Consider the following 17,873-nt stretch of genomic DNA (forward strand, 5'->3'; position numbering starts at 1 on the left):
AGAGTACCGTGTCGATTTGCTATTGCTGATGAAAGACCACCACAAGTGGAGTAGCTGAAAACAGCACAGATTTACAGTGGTGGAAGTCAGAAGTCGAAACGGGGCATTGGCAGGGCTGTGTACCTTCTGGAAACTCCAGCGAGAGAGTCCGTCTTCTTGCCTGTTGCCGCTTCTAGAGGCCACTTGCGTTCCTCGGCTTGGGGCCCCAGCTCCATCTGCAAAGCCAGCAGCAGGCCATCTTGTGTGCATGCTCTCTGCCTCACTCTCCCCCGACCCTACCCCCCTGCTTCCATAATCACATCTCCTTCTCTGACCCTGGAGTCTGCCTCTTATAAGGACCTTTGTGATGGCATTTGGCCCACCCAGATAATCCAAGATAACCTTCCTTCTCAAAATCCTTAATTTAATCACATTTACATTGCCCTGTAAGGTAACATACTCCTAGATTTCAGGGATTAGAACACGGACATCTTGGGGAGGCCATCATTCAGCCAACCACAAAGCACAAACCTCCCTGGAAAGGTGGCCAAGGTTCTGTTTCGAAGATTCCAACCTGCAAAATAATATGCATTCTCAAGAAGGTGGGCAAGAACAGGAGATTACTGGCTTTGGAATCAGACATGCCTCAAGTCAAAATTGGAAGAGCATAGAGCTGAAAAGAACAGAGGTCAGTCTGTTGCTCACCAGGCAAGGCCAGTCGCTCAACACCAAGCTCAGTGGTTCTTCCCTGGGGGCAAATAGAAATGGCTGGACAAGGCAGAATTCTGAGTGCAGGTGCCTGGCTCGAGAGGTGGATTGTAGGCTATTTGCTGTTGGCCGTGCTGTCACAACAGCATGCTCTGAGTTCTTACGGACATCCGGGATGGGTGGCATGAGGCTTTCACAGGCTCAGAGTCACATGCTGGGCATGTTCACGTCCAAGTGCTTCTTCAGCTTGGTGACATTTTTCTTGAACCCCTGCATTCCAGCGTGATAAACTGGTCACTTCACCTCACTTGGCCTCAGTTTCCTCCTCAGCATAAAGAGCTTGATGATTCCCTCTGGAGAGCTGTCTGATCATTAGAAGTCCTGGGTGTCTAGGGGCACCTGGGTGGCTCAGTTGGTTGAGCATCTGACTTCGGCTTGGGTCAGGATCTCCCGGTTGATAAGTTCGAGCCCCAAGTCAGGCTCTGTGCTGATAGCTCAGGGTCTGGAGCCTGCTTCACGTTCTGTGTCTGCCCTTCTTGCTGCCCTTCCCTTGTTCGTGCTCTGTCTATCTCTCTCAAAAATAAACAAACATTAAGAAGATAAAAAAATTTAAAAAAATGAAGTCTTGGGTGTCTAGCAAGCGTGTGACACATGGTAGGTAGAAAATAGATTGAAAACCACCATCGTTGTCGCTGGGTTTGAATCCCATCTTCTTCCTAGCTAACATGGACCCAAGCTGTGTGACCTTGGCCAAGTTACTCACCCTCTCTGTATCTACCCCCCCCCCCCCATCTGTGAAATGGAGATGTCAGCATATGTCATAGATATTCTGCGGGCAGTGGGATCTTTTATATATACAGTTGCTGTGCAAGTTAAAGGCATTAATATGTGTGAGGAACATTGTATAATGCCTGGCACATAACATATGCTCAGTAAACATTACCATTATTTTTGCTTAATTACTAGTTCTTTTAAGCCATTCAGCAATTACTTTTTTTTTTTGAGTGCAGACTCTATGCCAGTGGCTTGCTCCAAGATTTCACAAATAGAGACCCCATGTGTGAAAACCATGAGCTCTGAGTTTACAAAAACAAACAGATTTTGCCAAGACTGAGCTACAGAGTGGATGGTTCCATATTTCCTGACAGCCCTAAGCCTTCAAAATCCCCTTTTCTAGACGACAGTTACCAGTGATTCCTAGGGAAATAAAGGTGCATGAAAGATAAAGGTACAGTGGCTTCCTTCCCATGAGGCCCAGCTTGGCTGGACTGCCAGGTCCTTGTGGCCCGTTAGTGCTGTGTGGGAGATGTTCTTGTCCCCTCTTTGCAGACATGGTAATGGGAACTTCAGAAAGGTTGAGTGACTTATTTGAGGTTACGGAGGTAGGGCTGCGATTTGATTTGTGTTCTCTAGGGTTAAAGTTTGCAACAATCCCTGCTGTCCCTACCCCACCCCCACATCACTCCCTGAGAAATGGCAGGTAGCCTAAGTGACCCCTAACAGCTTACTGAGTGGTGGCTTCCACATCCCTCCATAGGGACTCCAGGGACAAGGGACCCAGCAGGGATGACCAAGCTATGGCCGTCTTGCAGAAGCATGGCTGCCATCCACCCAGACCCTTGAGTGGGCTACACAGGCAAGTGACCAAAGTTGTCCCATGCTGCTTAGACACTCTAGAAGTTTGTCATAGATTTTCAAACTCAAAAATTGTTGTCAGAGGTAAGTAGTCATTTTGTTTTCTTTTATGGGATGGTCGGTCGGATGTGACCACAAGAGGACACCCAGAGAGGCTTGGGAGGACAAAGGCTGTTATCCTCACAGGTCCTAGGAGGCACCATGTCACACAGGCCCACAGGGGACAGCACCAGGGGGATCCAGAAGCAGAAGACTGAGCAGGGGAAGCACATAAGCCATGGCCTGTACTGGGGTTTCTTTTTTGTTTTTTTTTTTTAATTATTTATTTTTTAATTTACATCCAAGTTAGTTAGCATATAGTGCAACAATGATTTTAGGAGTAGATTCCTTAATGCCCCTTACCCATTTAGCCCATCCCTCCTCCCATAATCCCCCCAGCAACCCTTTGTTTGTCCTCTATATTTAAGAATGTCTTATGTTTTGTCCCCCTCCCTGTTTTTATATTATTTTTGCTTTCCTTCCCTTATGTTCATCTGTTTTGTCCTTATGTTCATCTTAAAGTCCTCCTATGAGTGAAGTCATAGGATATTTGTCTTTCTCTGACTAATTTCACTTAGCATAATACCCTCTAGTTCCATCCGCATAGTTGCAAATGGCAAGACTTCATTCTTTTTGATTGCCGAGTAATACTCCATTGTATGTATATACCACATCTTCTTTATCCATTCATCCGTCGATGGACATTTGGGCTCTTTCCATACTTTGGCTATTGTCAATAGTTCTGCTATAAACATCGGAGTGCATGTGCCCCTTCAAAACAACATACCTGTACCCCTTGGATAAATACCTAGTAGTGCACTTGCTGGGTTGTAGGGTAGCTATATTTTTAGTTTTTTGAGGAGCCTCCATATTGTTTTCCAGAGTGGCTGCACCAGTTTGCATTCCCACCAGCAGTGCAAAAGAGATCCTCTTTCTCCGCCTCCTCGCCAACATCTGTTGTTTCCTGAGTTGTTAATGTTAGCCATTCTGACAGGTATAAGGTGGTATCTCATTGTGGTTTTGATTTGTATTTCCCTGATGATGAGTGATGTGGACCATTTTTTCACACGTCATTTGGCCATCTGGATGTCTTCTTTGGAGAAGTGTCTATTCGTGTCTTTTGCCCATTTCTTCACTGGCTTATTTGTTTTTTGGGTGTTGAGTTTGATAAGTCCTTTATAGATTTTGGATACTAATCCTTTATCTGATATGTCATTTGCAAATATCTTCTCCCATTCTGTCATGCTGCCTTTTAGTTTTGCTGATTGTTTCCTTCTCGGTGCAGAAGTTTTTATTCTGATGAGGTCCCAGTAGTTCATTTTTGCTTTTGTTTCCCTTGCCTCCAAAGACATGTTGAATAAGAAGTTACTGCGGCCAAGGTCAAAGAAGTTTTTGCCTGCTTTCTCCTCAAGGATTTTGATGGCTTCCTGTCTTACATTTAGGTCTTTCATCCATTTTGAGTTTATTTTTGTGTATAGTGTAAGAAAGTGGTCCAAGCTCATTTTTCTGCATGTTGATATCCAGTTTTCCCAGCACCACTTGCTGAAGAGACTGTCTTTATTCCCTTGGCTGTTCTTTCCTGCCTTGTCAAAGATTAGTTGGCCACACGTTTGTGGGTCCGTTTCTGGGTTCTCTATTCTGTCCCATTGATCTAAGTGTCTGTTGTTGTGCTGTGTACTGGGGTTTCTGAGGGAAAGACATGACAGGGCAGAGCAGATAGCATAGAATGGCTGGTGTGAATAAGGTTGGTGGGCTTTGGACTATAGGGGTGCTCCCTGATTGCCTGGCACCTGGCCCTGGGGTGATTAAGGTGGAGGTAGATTGCATTCCAGAGTACAGGGGCCAGACAGAGGAGGTCTGGCTCTGGATTGGGTCATTTCCCATGTCATCTCAAAGATATGCTGGGCCCTTGGCTACCTCTATGAACTGGCTAGTCCAGGGAAAGATAGTTTCCCCCAACCAGAAAGGTTTTTTTTTTTTTTTTAAAGATGTCTAAACATCATAATATACAGAAAATAAAAATGTATATACCATAGTTGTATCCATAATCTGGAACTATGGAAAATGCGAAGTATGGAGAGTCCACCCAATTACTCACCCTTCCCCACGCTGCTCTCGAACCTGGCTTGTGTCAAGCGTACGTGACTTGATCTGCTTTGCAGTGGTCAGCTCGCCATTCTCCAGCGTGTGGTTGGAAGCCCAGAGCACAGGGTTTCTGTTCAAATTGTGTTTCATCACCCAACACAGGGCCTGGCCCTAAGGGACACTAGAAAACTCTTTATGGAGCCAAAATGGCATGAACGAGGTAAAGCTTGTTTTGGAAGAAGGAAGCAATCTCCCAGCCCATCTCTTCACCACTCACTACAGGGAGTGCTTGATGGCCACTGGCCCAAGTGCTTCAGGTCTACCCACAACTCAGCCCCCCCTACAGCTCCTAAGGAAGGTACCTCTCGATTTTACAGAAGAGTCTGAGGCCCAGAGAGGACATGTAACTTACTCAAATACACACAGCTAAGAAGTGGCGGAGGGTAGGTATAATCCAGAATCCAAAGACCTAAGCTTTATGCAGTTCTGTCCCCCTTCCCTCTCCTGCCAGCTACCTCCCCCCCTCTTCATCTCTCCAGCTCAGTCCTCTCAAGGCTGCCAGATTGCCAACCCTGGTGTGGCACAGCCTGGCCTCATGTCTCCTCCTTATAGAACTCCCAATGGCTCCCCATTCCACTCCCCAAGAGTGGAAACGTAAACCAAATATATTACATACTACTATACATGATTCAAGAGGGCATACACAGAGTGAGCAGGGTTCTCTGATTTGCAGATAACACAGAGCCAGTATTTCTCAAAAGGTGGTTTGTGTGCTTCTCACATCAGCTTCCCCTAGGAATAAAGCTGCAAATCCTGAGACCCCACCCAGGCCTGAGTGGGTCATCATCCTAAAGAGTAAGGTCAGAGCATCAATGTTTCTAATGCGTTTCCTAGATGATAGATCACATCAATCAAAAGAAACCCTAACTCGAAAAAAACTTCGAGCAGACCACCACAGTGGACCTGTATCCTAGCCGCCCTGTCCCACCCAAGACCAAGGTGGCGCTCAAGCTTCTGCCATTGTTTCAGAGCCCCAGGTGATTTAGTGTGCAGCCAGCACAGAGAACCTGAATCAGCCAGACCAGTAAGAAGAGACTGGAGTAAGAAAGCAAAAAGACAGAAAAATGGTTTGTGGCCTTCAGCAGAGGCCAGTGAAAGTTAATGTTTTGAAAACCTAGCAAAGATTTGGGGCATCTGGGTGGCTCAGTTGGTTGAGGATCCAACTTTGGCTCAGGTCATGATCTCACGGTTCATGGGTTTGAGCCCCTCATCGGGCTCTCTGCTGACAACTCAGAACCTGGAGCCTGCTTTGGATCCTGTGTCTCCCTCTCTCTCTGCCCTGCCCCTGCTCATGCTCTCTCTCTCTCTCTCTCCTTCAAAATTAACAAACATTAAAAAAAAGAATAATAAAATAAAATAAAATAAAATGAAAACCTAACAAAGATTTAACTAAAGGAGGCAGAGTTCAGGAGAAACCAGACGGACAAAGGAGTGCTCTTTTTTGTTAAGTCTAAAATTGTTTGAAAATTAAAAATTTTTTATAAAGCAGGCATAGAGGAGAATGAACCCAAGTCTCCCTCAGCAATACATTTGATACTTTTCTAATAAGAGGCAAGGTCATTGTCCCATGAGGATTTGAACATGTGAATTCCAAGAGCCAGCATCACCAAGGTTTAGGGACAAAAAGAGCTCTTGAGAACTTAACCTTTTCTGAAGCGGACTTTTTTGAATTATTATAGCCCTAAATTAGCCTTTTAGAAGTTTGCTTAAAATGGGGAGAGATATATATATAAAGATCCCAGTCCCCACAGAATATCAAACTTGACCCAGTTCTAGAAGATTCCAGGCAGGAGCACAGCTGTTTACTTGTGTCCCTTTAGAAAGAGTGTGGCTAATTGGGGCTCACCAGGGATCAGGGTGCTGGGGAATGTGCAGTGGCCTTTAATCTCAGCCTCCGAGTTGAGTGTCAGCCTTGAGCAACTCCAGAGACCCGTTTTCCTGTGGCCCCTGAGCCCTCCGTGCTCTGGGACTGGTTGTTTATACGAAATGGGCCTCCTGCCGACAGCCAGCCTGGATTGGATGTTTACATTTCAAGTGAGCATAATTCAGCATTTTAGGTGAAGCACCTTAGCTAGTGTCTGTGGGTGGCATACCTCAGAGAGAGCGACCAGTGAAGGACAGGCTGGCTCTGGGGGAGGCCAGGATGGCCCTGTAGCAGATTCTGTGTAACACGTGACCAAAGACCAATGTACATGTGGCCTCACCAACCCCCAGCTGAGTCTTCCTGCCTCCAGGATTTTTTTTGGATAATTCAGAAGTTCAGCAGTCGTTACTTGGCAAGTGCATGCTGTGTGCCAACAGGCCGAACTCCTTGTATCATTCCATCTCATTTCAAACAGCCAATCCCATCTGGGGAAGGGTTGGGTGATCCCGAATTTCCAGTTGAGAAAACTGAAGTTCAATGAGAGAAAGAGACTCACCCAGGGTCACACAGCTTGGACTGGGACTAAACATGGAGCCAAAGCCCTCCCCACTCTACCTGCTGCATTTCAATAGCATATGTAGCTTTTACTGAACACCTACTATGTGCTGCGTGCTTTACAGGCCTTAAGTGTTATAGCAGCTCTGTAAGGAACATACCAAGATCCTCACATCAGAGCAGAGAAGACAGAGCCTTGCCTCTGACACAGGTCAAGGGCATGGATGGTGGATGACCAAGCAGAGTTGAATCCCCTCAGGGGTGGAGATTTGCCTGCCCTGCATGCCCCCCGCTTCCTGGCCCACAGAGGTGTTTCCTGGGTAGTAGATGAACACGTGAACCCAGAGCTGGATTAACCGAAAGCCCCAGCTCCCAACAATTCCCCTCTATTTCTTCCTGCTGCCCCAGAACAGAACTTTCCATCCTGAATTATCTCAGTGGTCTTTATTCACAGCAGCCGCCTCTGAAAAGATGTTTGAGGACAGAATGAATGGTTATCTGCCCCTGGGCACACACCCTTTACCTCCTGAAGACTGGAGAAAGAACTAGAAGGTTCTTCATGATCTCTTCCGATTTTATGAAGCCTAGTGTCACCATTATTGTTACATCCATCTAAGCGCACAGATGGGAATCATTACCACTGAAGTGGACACTCCCATCCTTTGGATACAATACAATCCTGAGGGTGAAGCTAATTGAGGCCATCAGAGGGCGAGATAGTGGTTCTCTGGGTAGGGGGAAGCTGGTGACTGGACAAGATATGAGGGGCTTCCAAGGAGGTTCTTGTTCTGTCAATTAGGAGGTAGCTCATATGGGTAGGTTCATTTGGTGAGGCTTCATCAAGCCATGCAGTTACGGTAGCACATTTCTCTAAGTGTATTTTTAATAACAACCATCGGACAGAATGGTCAAACTGATGGTGGTGGCTGTGTCAGGATCTGAATCCAGCTTACCCCCTCACTACCTGTGTGGCTTCAAGCAATGTACTTAATCTCTCTGTGCCTCGGTTTTAGGAATTGGAAATGGGTCTGCAGGGCCATGAGTGCCTTGGCTCTTTGTACTTCATTTGCTAAGAAATTTGAAACCTGCCTGCATTGTTTAAATTTTGTTTTGCTGTTAATTAGCTAATGACATTAGGTTGATTTTTTTTTCCCCCTTAAAGAACGCGTTTCTAGTTGGTGTATTCTATACACTTCCACTGTTCTGAGAATTAAACCAGAAAATACACATAAAGTGTCCACACAGTTGGGGCGCCTGGGTGGCTCAGTTGGTTGAGCATCCGACTTTGGCTCAGGTCATGATCTCGTGGTTTGTGGGTTCGAGCCCCACGTCGGTCTCTGTGCTGACAGCTCAGAGCCTGGAACCTGCTTCAGATTCTGTGTCTCCTTCTCTCTTTGCCCCTTCCCTACTTGTGCTCTGTCTCTCCCTGTCTCTCAAAAATAAATAAACGTAAAAAAATAAAATAGGTTTTTTTTTAATGTCCACACAGCACTTAGCACACCCATGCTCAATAAATGGTAGCTCTTAGCACGATTTCCTTTCTTGAATATAAAAAGTCACCGGACCAGAATTTCTTGGGAAGGTGTTCCCAAGCCCATTACTCGCAGTGGATATGTGATGGGCATTTCTCGGATCAACTTTTTTTATGGGAATAAAATGTCAGTATGACCTGCACCCTCCTTTTTTGCATATTATAATTGTACCAGCATTGGAAACCTACATTTGAGTACAGCAAGGAATGTGTTCTTTAGGGTGGAAAAATCAACATGTCACTTGCTAATTAACAGCAAAATTAAATGAAAATTTAAAAACCCACAGGTTTCAAGTTGTCTGGCAAATGAAGTTCAGAGGCCTCCTGTAGCCCAGTAGGGTGCCATCCATTGACCTCATCTCATTCCTGCTGCTCCAAGCCCCTACCTCATGCTCAAGCCCATCTTGACTCAGCTCTTACAGGAGGTGGGCTGGCCTTTACACCGCCAGGCCTGTGCTTTCACACTTTCCAGGAAGAGTGAATGGAAATGCCTTACTACCTCTCCTACTTGCACCTCCCCAGTCTCTTGTGGGCAAACAATTTTATTCGTCTTCCAAATGCTCTCTCTAGTGCTTCCTTCCTCCAGGAAGACTTTCCTGATCCATCCACTCCCAGGTGGGCCTCCTCAGCTCTCTCCTCTTTTCTCCCCCACCCTTGCTCCCCTTTGTCTCCTGGAAGGGACCTGTGAATATGTTACAGGTCAGTCTGCAAAGTAAAAGGGTCTTTGAAGATGTGACTAAATTAAGGACCTTGAGTTGGGGCTGGCTGAGCCTGGTAGGCTGGGTGTAATCACAAGGGAAAGAGGAGGGTCAGAGGGTAGAGTGATGTGACCACAAGCCAAGCAATGCAGGCAACTTCTAGAAGCTAGAAAAGCAAGAAAAGGATTCTCTGCTGACCCCTTGCTTTTTAGCCCTTAAGACCCATTTCAGCCTATATCTTCCAAAATGGTAAGATAGCAAGTTTGTGTTGTTTTAAGCCACTAAGTTTGTGGTAATTTGTTACAATAGCCATAGGAACCTAATACAGGTCTAGAACCATCCAGTACATTTTCAGTTCGTCTTGATGAACTGGTCAAGAGTCCCTGCTTTAAAAAAAATTTTTTTTAATGTTTTTATTTTTGAGACAGAGACAGAATGAGAGTGGGTTAGGGGCAGAGAGAGAGGCAGACACAGAATCCAAAGCAGGTTCCAGGCTTCAAGCTGTCAGCACAGAGCCCGATGCGGGGCTCGAACTCACAAACCATGTGATCATGATCTGAGCTAAAGTCGGAAGCTCAACCCACTGAGCCACCAAGGGTCCCCAAGAGTCCCTGATTTTATGTAGTGACTTAGATTTTCTCCAGTAACTGCATGAATTAGACATCCACACACGTACTGACCTACACAGAATTGGGCCCTAGGTCACCCTCTGGTTGTAATAGGCATCAAATATTACTCCAGGGGCTAAAAGGCTTCCAGGGCTGAACCAGACCCTGGGGAAACCCAACCCCCAAGTATGAGGCCTTCTGAACCAGTCCTCCAAATCTGGACCTCCCTGGAGGGAAACCAACATGGTAGAAGAGATGGTCAATAGGCCAGGTCAGCACCTCTTGGTTAGGTGACATTTGGCCGGGCAACTGAATGTTCCTGTTCCCTGCCATGTAAAATGGAGCTCATCGGGATACTTACCCTGACATACAGTTGTGAGTCTCAAGTGAGAAAATGTGTGTGAGAGCTCGCTGCAAATGCTCTTATATCCAGCACACGTTAAAGGGGATTGCTTTACTGAACTCACCTCCCCTGTACCACCCCCCCCATAATACCCCTAGAATGGCTGAAATTGACCTTAAAACTCTGTAAAAGTGTCAGCCTGGGATGATTCCGCATCTTTTTTTTTTTTTTTTTTTTTTTTTTTTTTTTCAGGTGAAGTCTATTACAGGAGCAAATACCTGAGAAGTGATACCTACAATGCCAACACCAAGGCCAACAGGATTGTGGTGTCAGAGTTTGGAACGATGGCCCATCCAGACCCCTGCAAAAACATATTTTCTAAGTAACTGTCCATTTTGAATCTGGTGATGCTTTTTGACATCCTTGGTGGTCAAAACAACCAGCATTCACTTCCCTGAGAGTCATCTTTAGGGTACATGAAAACCACCTGACCGGGCTTTGACCGTCTATACTATGCAATTCTTGATCACTGAGAGCAAGAGGGGCAGTGAGCGTCTGACAGATGATTAGGTATTTTTTCCATATGGCTGGTAGAAGAGCAATTTGGAATTCTGTCTCAAAATCACAAACGTGTGTTCTCTTCAATCTAGAGATAATCGTGCTCACATCTGGAACGACAAACATGCAATATTATTCACAGTTGCGTCATTTGTTGTGATGAGGAACTGAAAATAACCCCAAATGTTCATCAACAGAAGGGTAGTTAAATAAAAGTGAAAATATACAAGAAAATACCAGGCAGAAGTAAAAAAAAGAATAAGGATGCTCTCTATGTACTCAATGGAAAAATTTCCAAGATACATTGTTGAGTGGTGAGCATGGGGCGGAATGAGGTATAGAAAGAGCATATAATATGTGGTGTAGTGTGCAAAAAAAGCAGGAAGAAATGTAGATTTATTTGTACTTATATGTGTCTAGAGAAACTCGTAGGGTCTATGAGGAGGGAAATGGGCAAATGGGAGAAAGAGATACGGAAGAGTTTGTTGTTGTTGTTGACTACATTTCAAATCATCTGAGCTCTGATGACTCTGAATGTGTCACACACTTGACAACTAAATTGTTGGCCAGGGAATCAGACCTGCTGTCCGTATCTCCTTCCTGATACTCTTCAGATCTAGGAGAGTTAGGAAATGTGTTAGTACGCTGGCCCAGAGACAGAAGATTGCTTCTCCTTTTCCGGAACTGACCTCATCTTTCCAGTTCCAGGATCCAGTGCTGGGGCTGGCGCACAGCAAGCAATGAACTCAGGTTTGCAGGTGTGGGGAGGAACCAGGCAGGAACAGGGGAGGGGGAGGAAATGAATGCAAAACCAGCATCTGTGAGACATCTTTGCTGCTTCACTGCTTGCCAGTAGGGGGAGCACTAACCAATACATGGATCCCGGATCTTCTGATCAAACTAATGATGAGTTTTTAATCTCACAATTTGTTTGCTTTCCTTTAAAGAAAATAAAAGAAAACTAATTTCCTGGACAAATTCAGAGGGTTCTCATTCCTACCAAAAGCAAGAATTAGCTGTTTTTCTAGTCTTTGGGAGCCATTATGGATGGGTACATACGATTTCTGTGGAGCTTCTTAAAACACTTCAGAACAACCTACCAGCTCTTGATATCTGTGGTGTGGGAGACCAATGGATTTTTGAGAGCCCAGGAGGGTTCAGTTGGTGGCCATCTTTTCCCCAGATGACTCATGTCTTAGCTAACTCAATGTGGGGGTATCTTTGGGCAACTTGATACCCAAGTCCTCCAGACTCCTCAAGTCTTTGAGACCCTGAAGTAGAGCATTTTAAATGGTAGGGAAACTAAAGCTATCTTATGCAGAACTTTCCAGCTGGGTAGACACAGCCAGTCATTTGCTATTGATCTGCTTTCCTCCACAGAGCTTTTTCCTACTTGTCCCATACCATCCCGGATTTCACAGACAACTGCCTGATAAACATCATGAAGTGTGGAGAAGACTTCTATGCGACCACAGAGACCAATTACATCAGGAAAATCAACCCACAGACTCTGGAAACCCTGGAGAAGGTACCAGTGAATGTATAACCAGCATCAGTTCCTGGTCTGTGAAAGGGACCTGAGTGGGGTCATGTGGCCTGCAGGAACTCACAGGAGCATCCCCTCCTCTAAAGCCATTGGATCTTGAATTTCCCCAGCACAACACTTAGCACTAGATTCTAAGCTCCCTTAGGGTTGGGACTCTGTGGGTTCATCTTGTTTATTTGTAGGGTTACCAAACAAAGTACCATGAACTAGGTGGATTAAAACAACAGAAATCTATCCTCTCACAGTTCTGGAGGCTGGAAGTCTGAAATCCGGGTGTCCGTGGAGCCATTCTCTCTCTTTCTCTCTCTCTCTCTCTCTCTCTCTCTCTCTCTCTCTCTCAAGGCTCTAGGGGAAGATTCTGGCATGCCTCTTCCAGCTGCTGGTGGCTGCCAGGAATCCTCAGTGCTCCTTGGCTTGTAGATGCATCACTCTAATCTCTTCTAGAGATACAAATCATTGGATTAGGGCCCACCTCCATCCAGAATGACCTCATTTTAACTTGATGACATCTACAAAGGCCCTGTTTCCAAATATGTTGAAGCCCTAACCCTTGGTACATAGATCTTTTTGGAAGACACAATTCAGCCCATAACACTGTCCACTGTCTTGGCACTGAGTGGGAAGTTTAATGGGAGTTGGAATGAATGATGGCACCAGAGTGCCCAGACTCTAGCAGCCCTACCTGGTGTTGACCTGAAGAGGGAGGCCTTAGGCAGAGAGCAAGGGGATGGAAATAAATCCCCAAGCAGATGCCTTTCCCGGGCAGAATCAAGTCAACATATTCACGAAAATCAATAGACCCACTTTCTTCTCCAGCTGGCTGGCCAAAGCCTCATTGTCTCCTCAGTACATTTTAACGATCTGGTAAAGGGAGTGCTTTTCATAGCTGCGAAGTTATGGCCAGCACCTTTGAAGCTGGGCAGCATAGGTCCAACCAACGTATGCTCTCCACAAAGCCTCAGAGAGGAAATACTAAGAGAGCATGAAGTACTGGCTGACTTCTGGCCGGAGGTTGTGCTATTCTTGGAGAGGAAAGGAAGACAGTTGTTCCCCCGGCCACACATTATTCTATGGCTGTGCCCTGTTGGGAGTGGGGGGTCATTATGGAGCTCGTTAGTTGAGTTTTCCTTCGACCAAGTGTTTTTATAACTCTGTTCCCAGAATAATCCTATGGGAGAGGCCTGGAGATTTATGCCTCTGTGGCATGCAAAAGGGGAGAATTTAAATGATGTAACCAGAAAGACACCGAGCAGTGGCTAAGATTAGCGCTAAGGCTGCCTCTCTGCCTAGGTCATCACTCTGGCCAGGCAATCTGCCTCCATGCTGAGGACACCCAGGGGGCAGGGCCAGGGGGCAGGGAAGAGCATACAGCTCACCAGCTCCCCTGCAGCCTCTCTGCTGTAGGAGGCTCCCCCTGAGGTCATATCAGGTTTCAAGAGTAAACATCCTCTTGAAAGGTGAAGTCGCCTTACCTTCAGACCAAGATGGTAGCCATCATCACTCCGAATCTAGAAGCGGCCAGCTTTTCATCATCTCACCCTCCCCACCTCCTTTTTAAAACCAGGTGTTTGTCATTTTGCAGGTGGATTATCGCAATTACGTGGCGGTAAATCTGGCAACATCGCATCCTCATTATGATGCGGCTGGAAATGTTCTTAATATGGGCACATCCATCATGGACAAGGGGAAGACAAAATATGTGATCTTTAAGATCCCTGCCACAGTACCAGGTAGGTCATTCTGGGGATATGATGAAACACAGATGTCAAGGGTGGCTCCTTCCAAAGAGTTCTGATTTTTGTTGATGACCTGAGACTCAATCTGACACTTTCCTACATGGGTGATTCAGATGACCTTGAATCTTTTTTCCTAAAGGAGAAAAGAGGTGTGGCTGGACTTCCTTTTGGAAGAAGTAAGTTCCTTTACTATTCTAACCTGTTTTTCTTTAGGCTCCAGTTCATTGATTCATTAATTTACCCATTATTCACCCATTTCCCTATCCATCCATCCATCCATCCATCCACCTATCAGTCATCATCCAACTGTCCGTCTGTCCATCCACGCACCCATCAAGCATCCTTCCATCCATCCTTCCTTCCTTCCATTGATATCTTTTAGTTTTCTCACAAAACTTTGTATGCCAAAGCTGTGCTGCCCACTCTCATCCCAGCCCCTGAAGCCAGGCTCCCAGTGTTGTTGTGGGGGCTCAGCCCTGCTTCAGACTGTCAGCCTTTCAGACCCCCACCCCATTCTCTGGGCCTTCTGAACCTTCTCCATTTAAGGCCAGGAATGTGGAGCAAAGCCCAGGCCCATTGTGATTGCATGTTCCCGAGGGAGGAGGCTCCTGGCCCTTCTTTGTCCAGGACCCTCCTGGGAACCACACCCAGGAAACCAGGCCCCCGAGGGTGGCTGCACAGGACTCAGGAGACAGGGCAGAACTTACAAGTTTAGGGCAAGTGGCTTCCATGTGTGACCCCTGCTGGTGCCCTCCGTCATAGTCCTGTAGCACCTCCTGAGCTAATTACCAGGCTCCAGGCAGATGGGAGCCCCTAAGGTCAGAAGGCACAATGAGTCTATTCTTGTTAAATGGAACTCCCAGGAATTAAGCCAATAGAGGAATATAGGGCCTAGTCAGAATCCTAGAACGTCAGACCTAGGGGAGGTCTAGGCATTTGAGTTTAACACCTTCTATTTCAAAGGAGGACGATGAGGCCCAGGGGGATCAGGTGACATGCCCACCACCACACAGCTCACAGGAGCCCCCACATCTTGCCAACAGCTCCTCTCTGATCGCCTGCTCCATGCTGGCGGCTTCCCTGGGATTCACGCCCGCCTCCTGCCTCCCAGGCCAGGGTACTTTTCATTTCGGTCTGCTTTGTGCTCCTTTTGTTTTGTGAAGAAAAGAACCACCCCACAACCCCACAGCACCCCTCCCACCAGCCAGCTGTTTATGGTGTGCACAGGTGGCCACAAGAAAGGTGGGGACGCTTGCAGGTAACTCATTATAAATGAGCCCCAGGCCTGGGTGGGGAGACCTTTTGGCCAATGGTGACTCACCCTTGCAGGAGAATAAGAGCTCGCTGGAGCTTGGGCTGCCCCATTATTGCATTCTGTTCTCTCTCTTCACTCTGGGAGTGTTGTTCTCGCTAATAACAGAGGAGGCAGTCAGGCTCAGCGGGGGGCCGGGTCTTCTTGGCTTAACCTTGTGCCTTTGGCCATAATGACGGGCCCATTCCATCGCACCTCAGTTTCCCATCTGTAAAATGGGAACCCTACAGCCTGCTTGGATCATCAGAAGGTATATAGCAGCCCCACATCACAACGGGTACTTAGTCTCCCAGGTGTTTGGGAATGCGCAGTGCCGAAAGAAGTTCATGGAAACCCTACGAAATATGTATCAGATGATGGTCCCCGGCAAAAAGCAAAGTTGAAGCCTGGGAAGCTGCCCTATCCCTCAGGCGCTGTAATAGAAATACAGACCCTCAGGCCCCGGCCCCATCTACTGGGTCAAACTCCACACTTTATCACAATCCCGGATAATCCGTGTGCACGAGAGGCATTGTTCCAGGGTAGGGGCTGACAAGCTTTTTCCGTAGAGGGTCCAAGAGTAAATACCTGACGCTGTGCAGCTGTGTGGTCTCTGTCACAACTACTGAACAACGCCGTTGCAGTTCCAAAGCAAGAGCATCCTCAGACCCTGTGAAAGAAGGGAGTGTGGCTGTGTTCCAAAGAAACCTTGATGCTAGAAGCAGGTGGAGGCTGGGCTTAGCCCCCAGGCTGCGCTGCGGGCCGTGGCCCAGAAGCCTAGCTCTGTGGCTCAGTGTTTGCAGATTGTAGCACTGGGTCTTACAGAGCAGGAGAGGCGGGTAGGCCTTGGTGAGAAGCCCTAACCCCCGACCAGAGCCCCTGCGTCAGTCAGACAGCAACCCCTTCATCGGTTTACTTGTTGGCTCTTACCCAAAGGCTCTTCTTAGTGACCAGGTCAGTTTGAAAGGCTCAGCTGCAGGTGATCGTGGCGTTGTCTGGGGGCAGCTAGGCCCCGCACTGCTCCTCAGGCTTACCTTTCTCTAGAGGACGCGAAGGGGAAGAACCCGTTGAAGCACACAGAGGTGTTCGGTTCCATCACCTCCCGCTCGCTCCTCTGCCCGAGCTATTACCACAGCTTCGGAGTCACCGAGAACTACATCGTTTTCCTCGAGCAGCCTTTCAAGCTGGACGTCCTCAAGATGTCAACTGCGTACATCCGGGGAGTGAACTGGGCTTCCTGCCTGGCTTTCCACAGGGAGGACCAGGTAAGGCCTGGACAAGACCCCCAGCCCCCACTGGGTCGGCCGAGCCCGCAACATCAGGATGGCCAGAGTGGGGTATCCCGGGAAGCAGGCTGAGATGGAGGTTAGCACGCAGGGGGTTTCCAAGGGAGGGAGGAAGTGAGCTACCGGGCAGTCTCCCCGGAAGCATCAGCCACGCTTCCAGAGAGTTCTGAAGCTGGATGGTCCTGCAGAGTGGTCTTGAGTTAGGGCAAGAGAGCCAAGTCCCAAGTCACTGAGTCAGTAGAGTGGACTGTCCCTGGGTGAGTGTGTGCCCTTGGGCAAGCCGGCTCTCATCAGCCAGGCGGCCCCCTCAGCCGAGGGCCACTCCTCAGTCCTGACCCATGTCCGGGCTCCTTGCAGCTTCCACTGTCCCTTTCAGCATCCTGCAGCCACTATACAATGTCAGGGAAGCAGAGCCAGAGATGATTTAGACATCATACTGATAGAGCGTTCCAGCAGTGGTAAACAGAAACAGCTTCCATTCAGGCACACCTGCGTGCTCAAAGCATGGATGTGTGCACACGTGTGTGTCTGCACTTGTGTATATGCAGGCCTGTATATATGGATGTCTGCATATGTGTGTACATTTGTATGCGTATGAATATATCTATGCATGGATATGTGTGTGTACTTACTTCCTGTTGAAATAACTCAACGTTTACTTGTGATAAATATCCAGTAATTCTTAGTGTCCTCTATTCAAACAATACCCAAGTATAGAAAGCAACGTATCAAGCCCCTTCTCCCCCCACTCACGGCCAGTGCCCTCTCCAGAGGGAACCACTACAATGCCCTGACATCCCTCTCCCCTTTCTGCCCATTATGGACGTCTTTATGTACGTATGCAACTATGCATCCTGTTTGCGGCTGGACACCTCTTTAAAACCTGTCCTTTTCCACGAGGAGAGTGAGGTCCCTCCTCTGCTCAGAGCCTTCTAGTGATTTCCCACCTTCCTCAGAATAAGATCCAAGACTTCACTGACCAGCCTGCAAATCCTCACATGTCTACATCCCAACCACTGGCTTCCTGCTCACCCAGCCTCCCTGTTGGTCCTCCTGTATCTCAAACCAGCCTAACACATTCCTGCCTCAGGGCCTTTGCATTTCCTGTCCCTTCTACCTGGAATATCCTTCCCCAGATCGCTTCCTTCCTCAGAGTCCAGATTCCTGAGGCCTTCCGTGATGAACCAATCTGTAACAGACCCCACTCCAGGCTTTCTCCATCCCCTACCCGGCTTCATTTTTCTCAGTGGTGCTCATTGTCCTTGGCACGTTACTTGACCATTGACTGCTGGCCTTTCCCCCCACTGGAATAGAAGCTCCATGAAGGCAGGGGCTTGCTTTTATTCTCTTT

General features: G+C 47.4%; 1 protein-coding gene across 9 annotated transcripts in view; it reads left to right on the plus strand.

Moving 5' to 3' along the window:
* The window catches only part of BCO1 (beta-carotene oxygenase 1), a 174,448-nt gene that overhangs the window by 138,042 nt on the left and 18,533 nt on the right, over nt 1–17,873 (plus strand). For 8 of the 9 annotated variants that reach the window (XM_042919373.1, XM_042919374.1, XM_042919375.1 and 5 more), the window contains 4 exons: nt 10,358–10,487; nt 12,044–12,191; nt 13,792–13,939; nt 16,281–16,501. In XM_042919373.1, coding sequence (XP_042775307.1) covers nt 10,358–10,487; nt 12,044–12,191; nt 13,792–13,939; nt 16,281–16,501 — 647 coding nt within the window. The other variant, XM_042919381.1, reaches the window with a different exon arrangement.

The sequence above is a fragment of the Panthera leo genome, chromosome E2, assembly GCF_018350215.1.
Source record: "Panthera leo isolate Ple1 chromosome E2, P.leo_Ple1_pat1.1, whole genome shotgun sequence".
Classification (NCBI taxonomy): Eukaryota; Metazoa; Chordata; class Mammalia; order Carnivora; family Felidae; genus Panthera; species Panthera leo.